The sequence below is a fragment of the Calliphora vicina genome, chromosome 5 (assembly GCF_958450345.1).
Source record: "Calliphora vicina chromosome 5, idCalVici1.1, whole genome shotgun sequence".
Taxonomy (NCBI): domain Eukaryota; kingdom Metazoa; phylum Arthropoda; class Insecta; order Diptera; family Calliphoridae; genus Calliphora; species Calliphora vicina.
In genome coordinates, this window is record NC_088784.1 from 38546205 (window position 1) to 38559232 (window position 13028).

General features: G+C 32.4%; 1 protein-coding gene across 1 annotated transcript in view; it reads right to left on the minus strand.

The window, feature by feature from the left end:
- Nucleotides 1-11381, minus strand: part of Mmp2 (Matrix metalloproteinase 2) — a 759503-nt gene extending 748122 nt beyond the window's left edge. Inside the window, exon 1 of the mRNA XM_065512268.1 lies at nucleotides 11220-11381. Coding sequence (XP_065368340.1) covers nucleotides 11220-11366 — 147 coding nt within the window. The 5' untranslated portion in view covers nucleotides 11367-11381. The remainder of the gene's footprint in view (nucleotides 1-11219) is intronic.
- Nucleotides 11382-13028: the final 1647 nt, after the last annotated feature.

Consider the following 13028-nt stretch of genomic DNA (forward strand, 5'->3'; position numbering starts at 1 on the left):
GGACATACGGAATCCAATTATGGGTAACAGCAAGCAATACCAGTATAGATCTTATATAGAGGTCACAATCCACAATTATTAGAACCATGACCATAAGAAATGAGAACATCCACAGAGACTTAGATGTGGCTTTGGTCAAGGATGAATTTAGATAAAGTTATTTACTGAACCATTTATTCTATACATCATAACAACTTTATTCTGATGAAATGTACCAAAATATTGGCTGCTGTACTTTACGCTTATATAAAAATAACGACCTAATATATGTATGTTAAGTTCATGAACAAATAAAGTTGAAACTGCTACAGTTTTCTGAAGTATTTCGAAACTTTGCTGAAATAAATTTCTTCCCCAAAGGAATTCTTCATATATTTCAACTTGTATCCTAAATAGCTTCGATCACCCGGCCATGGACATTGAAACGATTGTAGCAATGTCACCAGCTAAATTCTTAACCATTAAATTTTGATGGACCATCCGATTCCTCGATACATCCTGCTAGACTTTTGACTTTACTCCAATGATATCCAGGATGTCGATTAATCTGAAGTCGAAGAATGCTCAGATAACATTGTATCACAATTTGCAGTCACCGATGCCATTCATTTCTACAGATGCAATAAAGTCATCCATAAACATCCTCCTGCGATTTGGGATAGTGAGCTTCAATTACTCAGGCAATCCCCTCCCTTGACACATCCGGTCTGCCTTGCGACGTTACTCCAATGACATCCAGGATGTCGTCCCATATGAAATAGACGAACGATCAGAAAAAATTGCATCACAAAATTGCGGTCACGGAAGCCATTAATTGTTACAGATGCAATAAAGTCCAGAATGAACATCCTCCTGCGATTTTAGATAGTGAAAATCGTTCAACTCTGGCACAGTTAAGAGCCGCTTGATCCTATATTCGTAACTAATGTGCCGTATCTATTCCCTTCCCTCTAGGACTGTTTTACAAATACTTGTATTAATTGTACCACTTTCCTGTGTAGGGTATAAAAGACAAAAATTACAACAAAATAAAAAAAAATACAAATAAATAAAATCATCATCATGCTAAATCTAAATGAGCGTATTCAAAATGTTGATTATTTCTTATGTGCACATTTAGTCAAACACAAACGCACATTGCCAGGCATATCAAAACGACTGCATATTGAATGCATGAATTTATGTACAGATGGTTGTATATTTGTAATATGTATGTACAAGTATGTTCATTTGTTTTGATGTGTGTGCAATCAGACATACAAATTGCATGTGTAGACAGCATGCAGTAAATGCAGTAGTCACAGGGAACCTACTACTCGTATATGACTATAGTCAAAATACCGATAACATCATTATCGTAAACATTGGAAAATAAACATACACAGGCACGCTTGCATACATATGTTTGTTTGTATGTATGTACACAGAGTATGCTAAAATTGGCTCTATTTGTACATACGAGGTCAGTTTGAAAAGTCCTTTAAATACATATAATACTTGGGTTAATATAGCTTAGAGTTTTCACAAAATTACAGGAATTACAATTGCAGGAAATTCAAAAAACATTATTTTGTTTTGAATACTCTCTTAGATAATTTCACTGGAAGGACTTTCAAAGGAATATCATGTATTTTTTAGCCACTAGTCCAATTATATATAATGAAAGATGTTTCTAAAGAATCAATAAACCTTGTTGCACAATTACAAGCTTCATATGACTTTCTGCATAACCCTCGTACAAATGCTTGCAAACAGCCACATTAAACGAGAGTAGCGAGCCCAATACCCATAGAAAACTACGAGCATGAATGCCATGATGAATTAGAATTGTATGTCGTAGCATACCATCAAACGATTAGGGATTTAGGGTCAGCCATATGAGCTGACAATGTCTCCGTACTCACATGTAATGCATTGTTGCCTATGTGGGCTATTATCACTCGAATGGGTGACATTAATCAGTCAACAGAAGAGAGTGTATGTGTATGGATATGGATAATTATGCATTTGTTAGCGCTAAATACTGATTAATAAGTATAACTGGCAAATTTTGCTTTAAAACTTATGAAAATATATTTGGTAATTAATTATAGTCTGCTTAAACTAGAGATATCCCTGGAATTTTTCACTCTTGACCACATTCTTGCTCATTTGATACAAATGTGGAAGAGGATCGCAGAAATCGCAACTACATTAAAAGTTTAACCAGTATTAAACACACAAACTTCTCCCATTGGAAGGCAGCTGAAAACATTAAGGCACCTGTAGAGGATCAAAGACCGATAATCGTAGTACAAAGGATAAATCCATAGTTTTCGCAGAACATTTAAGTAATGTGATCCAACCAAACCCCCCAACAAATAATTCTGTATTAGGGGACTTACCAGTTCCCCTAGAGACAGACTCTGAACTAATCAATGTTAGTATAGAAGATGTTCAGAGGATCATAAAGGACAATCTTAAATTAAGAAAATCTCCAGGTTATGATTTAATTACACCTTCCGTGATTGGAAACCTACCAGACGTGGCAATTATTGTGTTCACAGTATTATTCAATGCGACCTTGTCTCTAGGAGTTTTTCCGAATGATTGAAAAATCTCCCAAATTATAATGATACCCAAGCGAGTACCGAAGCTTATTGCCTTGTTTGTCTAAACTATTTTAAATAAAAATCCAAGGGAAAATTTTAACATTCTGAAATAGATCATCAATTCAGATTCCGTGAGCATCACGCAACAACTGAGCAAGTTAACCGCCCACCTGGAGAGATACAAAAAAACTTTCGAACTAAAAAAGTACTGCTCGGTAATATTTCAAGATGTTGTCCAGGCATTTGCCTATTGCCAAAATACTAGAATCTTAGGGCACTGCTAAACGTTTAATATATATTGTTATATTTGGATCGCGATTCATTGTAATAGATCACGCAAAATTAGATTATTCTGCGATTTGGATCGCGATCCATCAATACTACATGCTACACGTTCAATAAATATCGCGATACTGGATCGCGGTCAATATACATATATTGAACGTGTAGCAGTGCCTTTACCTATCGGATCGTTTGTTTATGCGATCAATGGTGGTGTAGATCAGGGAAGTGTTCTAGGACCAACCCAGCACCTATTATACAACTCTGATTTGTCCAAGACCGAAGAATTAATCATTTCCACCTTTGCACATGACACTTCAATTCTTAGTTTTTACGTGGACTCGAATGTAGCATCTAAAACCTAGATAATTATCTCAGAGGCATGAAGACGTGGTTAAAAAATTGGAGAATACAAGTAAATGAAATCAAAAGTAAGCACATAACGTTTACATTTAGGAGAGAAAGCTGTCCACGAGTAATACAAAACAGTATGAACATACCACAGTCTGTCCACGTTTCTATTCATTTCGATAGACGCCTTACTTGGCGTCGGCACATAGAACACAAAGGGCTCCACATGAAACAAAAAGCTTCTAATTTACCCTGGCTAATCCACCATAAATCGAAATTAAGCCTTAAATACAAAGTCATCCTGTATAAGACGGTCTTAAAACCAATTTGGACATACAGAATCTAATTATGGGTAACAGCAAGCAATACCAGTATAGATCTCATACAGAGGGCACAATTCTTAGAACCATGACGGGAGTTTCATGGTACAAGAAATGGGAACATCCACGGAGACTTAGATGTGCCTTTGGTCTAGGATGAATTTAGAAAAAGTCGTGAAGCTTACTTGTCAAAATTACATCATCATTCGAACTCGCTCGCAAGGCTACTTGCATTAACTCAAGACAGATCAAGAGCTAATTTACCTCTCATCTAATCTGAGACTAATTTGCCAAATATGTTTCTTTATTAAGAGATCAATAATTGTTTTAGTTATAAGATTTAGATATCAAGGCAGAAACAATATTTCAAAAATATCCTTTTTGAAACAGAATGTTAATATACAAGCCTTTGTATTCTGATTACTTCAGAATCCAAAAAAAAACACAAGTAAATTTTTTCGCATTTCCGTTATGAGTCATTTGTCATTTATTAAATCATGTTTTAAATTAATTCAAACCCTTTTCACCAGACACACAAATTACTAATTTATTAAAAAAATCTTCTTTGTCCATTCCTTTTTGAAATTCTCCCACAATAATCGATCATGAATCACATGCAAAAGTTTGAGTGAAAAATGGACACAACAAATTTAAAGGTCACCGACAAACAAAACAAAAATAAACACTCCAACACATTAGCACTCACTCAATTTGCTCTTGTTAAAAAGGACATAGAAAAAAGTAAATTATACACGTATGTCTGTTACAATAAAAACAAAATTCAAAAACAAATTGAGAATGAGTGAAATTGTCTGTAAAACACAGTGCAAAAAAAAATAGAAAAAACAATGAAATGGAAATGAAAACTAAAGGAAAAGCCTGCATGAAAATGAAACGAAATGAGCAAAACTAAACACTACCGGCAAAATGCGACAGACCGGCGCCAAATACTTTAGCAGCAGAGTTTCCTTTTCTGTTGCCTTTGCTCTCTTATCCACAATTCGGTTGTAAGTAGTTGTAGAGGCATGTAGTTCAATAAACCCACAAAAACACAACAATAGCAAGAGGAGCAGAGAAGAGCAACAACATGTACAATAATGTACAAAGGAAACACTGGCTGACGCAGTGAATGAGTGAGTAACTGACTGACTGAAAGGCTGACTTGCTGGCTGATAAACCCAACGAAATGAAAATTGTAAGGGTGTGAGAGTATTTATTTGACATGTGTTAAAGGAGTGTGGCAGTGTTGTCAAACTGATGATTTGTTCAATGAATTTAATGACGTTTTTATGAACGTTTTATTTTTAGCTCCTAGACATTTAGTATATTTAAAGTAATCTCAATGTTAACACAAGTGAATATTACAGAGAACATAAATCTTTGTATTAACGATCTAAAGAAAAACCAGTACACGAAGAATTGAAGGTCATGGAATGGGTTCAAAAATACATTGATATAAATTTATATGCCGAAGTCATTAATGCATAATAGGAAAAAATAATATTCATTCCTGAACCTATTTGTGAGAGACAGGCATTGTTTGGCTTCCAAATAATTTTCAACATCATGTAAAAAATATTGTTGGTGGATTATGATTAGAATTAGTCTTATTGCCAAATAAATAGAGAATTGGATACGTTGATGTCATTCTTGCATAATATTCGATGTCCTTTATTTATTAAGTAGCTAAATTTTCCCACAATTTCGTAAACATTGCGTTAGCCTTTGAACCCGCTATATTACTCTGAAGCAACTGACACGGTTAGGTGATATCACTACAATTTCTTCAAACCATCTTGTTTCTCATGTGAAGAAGTAAGAAAGAGTCCAACCCGTCATCATGACAAACCCTTCAAAGTCGTTGAAAGCAAGACCCATGATGAACATGTGTCCTATGACTCAGTGTCATGTTAAGATCAACATAAGTTCTCTAATAAGAACATCGATCAGCGATGCCGTTCTTCTTGCAACTCGGCATGTGGGTTCGTTGACATAAACTCAACTGAATCACCAGCTTACTTAGATCCAGTGAAAAGCTAATCAATTAGTTGATCATCATCTTATACATCGTCGAACATCGTTTAGCAATATCATTCGCAACTAAGTTGCCGGTATAGTTCCTTTATCTCGTTGAGAGACTCCCGGCATTCGTAGATCAACAGGGATATCGAATATACATCCAATATGGATCTAATTGCAGGCTGGATAACAGTATTCTAATTAAGAAATCTCCACCTGTAGTTGACTGCAAATATCTGTATTTATGGGTGGTGTAAATATTGTGGAATCAGAAGCTCTTGATGTTTTGGGCTGGCTTCGTAAGAAGCTTTCAAGTGTCTCGGTTTTCTGAAACGGTGTAGGAATTACTTCAGTCCATCTAATCTCCATTATCCGACCGAAAATGGAATACAACTCCCATGTATGGGCCGGTGCTTCAAAGTGTATTTTGGATGTCATCGATCACGTACTGGAGAGAGCGAAGGTGATTATTGGTATTGATTTGCTGGAGCACCAGTACTATAATGAAATGTGTTCTGATGAAATTCGGTAACTTATTCCTCAGTCCAATGTTTGGCTTCAAATCAACTGTGTGAAAACTGTTTTAGATGACGTTCAACTTATCGTTTCTGTTATCAAAATCGCAACAGACCTCAGTACCTTCCCAAAAGTTCTGTGATGAACATTTTTCAAAGAACTATTGATACATAAAACTATTCGAAATCGTTCTTTCTCATTCAATCAAAGAGTAACAAATTTCCAACATTTTACTCCGTTTTCCAGGAATTTACACTTAATCCACAGGAGCTACTCCATATATTTAGTTACCTTAGCGCAGATTCATGCAAGTCGACATTCAGATTGATTTACCAGATACTACAGCAATATCATTCGCTTGTGCTTTTGTCGTCATATCTGCAGAGTATTTATAGTCATATTCCACAAGAGGACAGGCAAAACTCCCCCTTTAGGCGGAGTACATATGACCTAAATCCGGATCAGGTATACTCTGAAGAAAATAGTAATACGAATATTATTTAAATAGCAATATTTTGATTGCACAAGAGGAGCAGCAAAAACCTTCGACATTTTCCAGCCTATTTCATGCTTTGTTTCCATTTTAACTGATAACGACTTCTATAATTCCCTATATAACTTGTTATTTCATATCACAGTACTGACTTCTTGTAAGGCGCCAAGGTTGATATTATCATGTTAAAATTACACGCTTAATAATAAAATTGTTGGTGGTATAATCTGAAGCTGACGACTTGGACAGTTCATATGTTTAATATATTTCTAAGAACTGAAACATAGAATTCCTCAAAAATTTATACATATTTTTATAAATCACGTACCATACAATTTTAATTCCCGGCAACCTTTAATTTTCAAATATTTCTTACAAAAATCATTTTCAAATAAACAACAAATTTCCAGAACAGAATAGAAATAAAATATAAACAATTTTTAGTAAATGTAAAAAAATGTAAACATTTTTGACAAACAACATTGAATTCTGACAGTGATAAGCATTATCCGGCGAAAGCGAAAATGGAAAAATAAATTTAGCAGCGGTCAGTTTCTGCGTACTATTAAAATAAATTTGGTAAAACCAAACTGGTGGTAGCATATTAACTATTTGTTGTTAAATGTACATATGCATCCGCTCAGAAAGATAAATTATTTGTATGAGCATACTCGCACAGTACTTAGTTGAAAACCGATTTCCTGTGTGCTTCAGTTTCGTTAAATAAACTACTTAAAAGCACTTCACAAATAACTACTGATGATTCACTTGTTTTTGAGTACCAAAGTTCAGAAACAAGTACTGCGAAAAACCTTTATTGGGTTAGAGAGAATTTTATTGAAAAGTTGGGATTTAATTTTTAGTGTTACAGTAAATGTAATATGTAGTTATAATTATGTAAACAACCTTAAGAAAATATAAAAATCGGATACTTTAGTTACATTTTTACACTAACAAAGTACATATTAAAGCTTAGTCGCCTACAGGATAAGTATGCGTTCATTAGCTCATTCAGAAAAGATTCTCAGAAGTAGAATGAAGTCGATTCTAATAAATTAGACTACCAGATCACTTCAAACTAATTCAGTAACACTCACTTAGTGCAATGGTTCAGTTTTCGATATCTGTTTTTTAGGTCAACATAGTTTCAAACATAATATTGAATGCAAGATAAACATTTATTTACACAAAATAAATGATTAAATGCGATGTAGATCATTTTACAAAAACATCGTTATTTGTTTGAGTAATTAGTATGTGCCCATTTGATCATTAGCAGTTCTGACCAAGTAAACTTAACAAGTTAAAGATAAATTAAACAAAGTTTTACATGAGTTGCTTACAAATTTTAATATTGAAACTGCTTTGTAGAGCTTTATAAAGAGTTTCTCATAGGAACAAAAGATTTTTTATGATCCGACAAAGTCAACACATTAGTCAAGGTATTAATTTCGATAATGCAGAAGTTCATGAATGATCAACGTTTAGAGTGGGTGGTCACAATTTTAAGAACACTGACTACAATGCTCATTTTCGACTAACAGCTTTGTCAATAAGCACAGTATTCATTACTGGATACAAACAGACAAGAGATCTTGAATTTCATGATGTGTAATTGGACCTCCATTGACCATATTATCGAACCGCTTTTGAAGATCTGAATAGGATGGACTTGACATGTAATAAATGATTACAATTATATTATGTTTATTTTATTAGTGCCTCCTCACTGAAATAAAATATCGTGGCAAATAAACAAGATAAGAATATTGCTGTAATTATTTCTATAAATAACCACTGATAAATGTCAACTGGCGTAATTGAAATATACAATTTTCGGAGAGTTACGGTGGATATTTTTATACCCTACACCACCATAGTGGGTGCAGATATTTGCAACGTCCAAAAATATTAATTTAGCACCCACCTTAAAGTATACCTATCGACTTAGAACACTTATATACAAAATTCACGTTACCAAATGTTATGACGATCACTCCATCACTCTTGTTGAAACCATATGCCGTCAATTTCATCTAATTTAGGCAGAAAGAACTCTGTTTTCATGTCGTTTTGTTCTCTCGCGTAATGCTCCATTGGCTACTGTCAGTTGTCAAACCAAATAACGCCCGCTTCCGAAAATCACTTTAACGAGTATAAATCTCTTAAAAGTGTTGGTATCAACATAATGGCGATAATTAATCATAGCTCCCATACAAGACTAACTTCAGAAAATCATTCACGAAAATAAATTATTTAAATTAAAAAAAAAAATGTTTTTGCAATTACTTTCTGACTATGTTTAGATATTAAAAAGTATGGAATGAACAAATTAGTTTCAGTTTCAATTAAATTTTCACAAAAGTTATTTTTATACTTCACAGAAAAAATTATATTTCAATTCAAACATTTATCACATATTGAACTGGTTTCAATTAATTCATAATTGAATCAAGTATTCATGTGCTCAAAAACAAAATTTTCTGATATTTTCTATTGAGTTTTGAATTTGATAATGTATATTCAATTGTCAAAATTATCAAATTCAAAACTTAAAATTCAATAGAAAATATCAGAAAATTTTGTTTTTGAGCACATGAATACTTGATTCAATTATAAAATAATTGAAACCAGTTCAATATGTGATATATATTTGAATTGAAACGGTAGTTTTTTCTGTGTTCACAAAAAATAGTACCAAAATCAGTACAAATATGTACTATTTCAAAATTTAAGTTTTTAGTTATTTTAAAAATATTGAACATCTAAGGAACATGATAAACTGTAGACTGAACGGGTTTTCCTTTGATTTTCCCAACTTTAAAGTGATTTAACGATCGTTAAAGCATCATTTTTTAATAATACTTTTAGCTTTTATTTTGAAACATTCATTCTGGAAACATATGGATTCCGAGCCAAAATAACTGCTCATATTTTGATGCCAAGAACGAATCAAGTAAATTTTGGATACTCTGTTCCAAAGTGAAGCGTATCCCAGAGAGAGCGTTCTGCATCAATCGAAACAAATAGTAGTGAGGCAAAACTAACCAACCACTTCGCTCTAAATAGTTTTTAACAGGTATTGCAACATGTGTTCGAGTGTTGTCATTATGGAATATTACAGTTTCATGTCTGGCCCCATATTCTGAGCGTTTTTTGACCAATGTACGCTTCAAACGAATCAGTGGTGTTCGGTACAGGTTACTTGTGATGATCTTGCCTGATTTCATCAGCTCATAATAGATAGGTCCCATTTGGTCCCACCAAATACAGAGAATTACCTTAGCGCCATGGATCCATTTTTCATTGCAATGATTCGTGCAAAAATGATTTTCTTTTATAGCTTTCAAGCTGCATTTCGGACATGCAAAATCATCTTTCAAGGTAGCTCGGCTTCAATTCGTATGGTACCCAATTTCCCAGTTTTTGGATGAATCCAGCTGTTCGCAAACATTCACCATAATCAGCACTTTTTTCAAATTAAAGAAGTACAGCAAAACTGCCCGCATATGACGCTTTGTTGGCACAAAATTCAACATTTTCGAAGCAAAAAATACTATAGTGTCTTTGTTTAATAACTAAGTGAGAATAAACAAGTGAGCTATATTCGGCTGCGCCAAATCTTATATACCCTCCACCAAATTGTACTTCAAAATACAAATTTTAAATATTCTTAGGTAAACAAAATTTATTTGTTTTCCAAAGATGTTTTTTTAAATTTTTTGGAAAAAAAAATTTCGAATTGTTTTTTTAAATTTAACATTTTTTTTTGTTTTTTCAATATTTTATTTAAATTTTGCGAAAAAAAAAAAATTTTGTGAAAAAAAAAATTCGGATTAAAATTTTTTTTTACGATTTTGACCCATTGTAGGTCTAACTTACTATGGTCTTATATACGTCGTTGCAAAGTATCATTAGATATTGTCTATATTAATGACTTAGTAATCCAGATATAGGTAAAAAATCTCAGCCATTTGTTGACCGATTTTCTCGATTTTAAAAAGCAACCGAGCCTGAAGGATTCGGGAGATATTGGTGTATTAATCGTGTATGTTGATTTCGGAAAATTGATTTCAACAGACAGACAGACGGACATGGCTTAATCGACTCCGCTATCTATAATGATCCAGAATATATGTATATACTTTATATGGTTGGAAAATTATATTGTGGAAATTACAAACAGAATGACAAACTTATATATACCCTTCTCACGAAGGTGATTGATATGTACCCTTCAAAATGACAAAAACGAAAAGAACCATATATTGTAAATCCCGTATAAAAGGAACTGCATATTTAAAATAGTACAAACAAGTTTAAAAAAGTACCAAAGAACTACATATTTCTAAAATACCGTGAAATACGATTTACAAGATGTTTTTAGCATTTTGAGAACATGTTTAAAAAGTACCAAATAAATAATATTGTTCAAAAATGCAGGTTAATCAAATGAAAACTATTCTTTTAAATCATAAAATCATAGACACAATTAAATATAAGCACCAACGAATCTATTTGCAAACATTAGTTAGCAACACTGTTTCTTGATGCCTGCCAAAAGAGAATATCTATTTTCTAATAACATGAAAGAGGGGAAGTTTTTTTACAAAATAATATAGTTGGTATTTACATTTATTTACTTACCACTGAATCCTCAGAAACAGCTGATTCTTGTCTCGATGATTTGCGAAGACTATAAGCTTTCATTGCAGTATCATCATTTGATTTTGCGAATACACCTTGTTGGAATAACAATAAAAGCAAAAACGATTTAAATATATTCGAAGACATTTTCACTTATTTGCTATTTGGCTTAATTGGATAAAAATATATTTTTATTCTTTATTTTTTTTATATAAAGCACAGAAATAAAAAAAAATAAACACACTTTGTGGTGGTCGTTGGGAAATTTAAATGCTTTGTTTTGTTTTCTTTTTTTATTTATTTGATTTTTCTATTTTTTTAAAAATAAACAAAGAATAGTTTCTTATACACAAACAGAAGATTATTGAAAATAAATGGGATTTAATTGATTTTAAATTTATTTTACTTGGTAAGAAGGCGATTTATTATTATTTTTCTTTATTTAATTAATTATAATTATTTTTTATTGATATAATCATTTGTTTTTTGATTAACTTTATTTTTATTTATATTTTTCGAATATGTTGCTGGTTAGTTTTCACAATTATTTTGATTTATTTTGAAAATGATTTTTTTTGTATTGTTTTCGCGTTTGTATTCAATCACTTTACATCCATTCAAATGATTTTTTGTTTTTCATTTAGCAGAATCGCACATGCGCCATCTTGAACGATTTCAAAATCAGGAAAAATAAACACAACAAAGGATTTCACTCAAATTGACTTTTCTTTTCTAAGATTTTGCTATTATTATTATTTAATTATGACTTCTTTTTTATATTTATGGTGGATTTTTTTAGATATTTATAGACTTTTGCAAATGATTTGATTAATAAATTTATTAAATTTATTTCGAAATATTTATGAAAAACAAAAGAAAACACACCCTCTTTTTTGTTTTCTTTCATTCAATTTCACCGCAAAATGTTGAACACAATTTGACTCTGTAGCACGCACAGTGACAACAACCCAAAACAAAACCCAGAGAGACCAACTACAAAAATAGTGTAAGTACGAGTGTACACTGATTAATAGTTTTCCTTGTTTAGTTTAGCCACGCGTATTCCAACTATCTAGGAAATTTGTTAAATTTGTTTATGCCAATTTCTTCCGAAATGCCAGAAAAAGCTAAACAATACCGTACGCGGCAAAACGAAACGAACCGAACTGAAATTTAAATTCAAACCGAATTGGGTAAAATGTAAAATAAAATATTTATTAGTTTTATATACATACATATGAATGAATGTATGATGTATGGAGATGAGTGTAAAAATTTATTAAAAATTAATTAAAAGTCAACAACACACACAATTAGTTAGTTTTGTTGGCCAAACCAACCACTTCGCTTCGCTCGCGTTTGTTTGATTACTGAAATGACTTTAGTTAGGCTTACTACTACTCGGCTCGTATGAATAAAGGCGACTTTTGTTGTTTTCGTTTTATTCTTCTTGTATTGTTGCTGTTGTTTTTCAAGTGGAACGCAAAATAAAAATAAAACAATACAAAAACACACATTTATTTAAACACACTCGCACACAAAATTAATAATAATTCTTCAAACATGTGTGTATGCAACCAACAACAAGAACCAACAACTCTATCCATTCGATACTCAGACTCATTTCGGTTAAATTCAATACCCACTCTCACACACAATCGATTTAATAATAGCGGCGAATGAGTGTTAAAAAACAGCTGATTGTTTATTAATAATTATTTCACCCGCTCTCTGTATCTCTCTGCTAATGAATGCAACATTTCCCATTATGCATTGAGCAGAAATGCATCCATCCGATCGTGTTATATC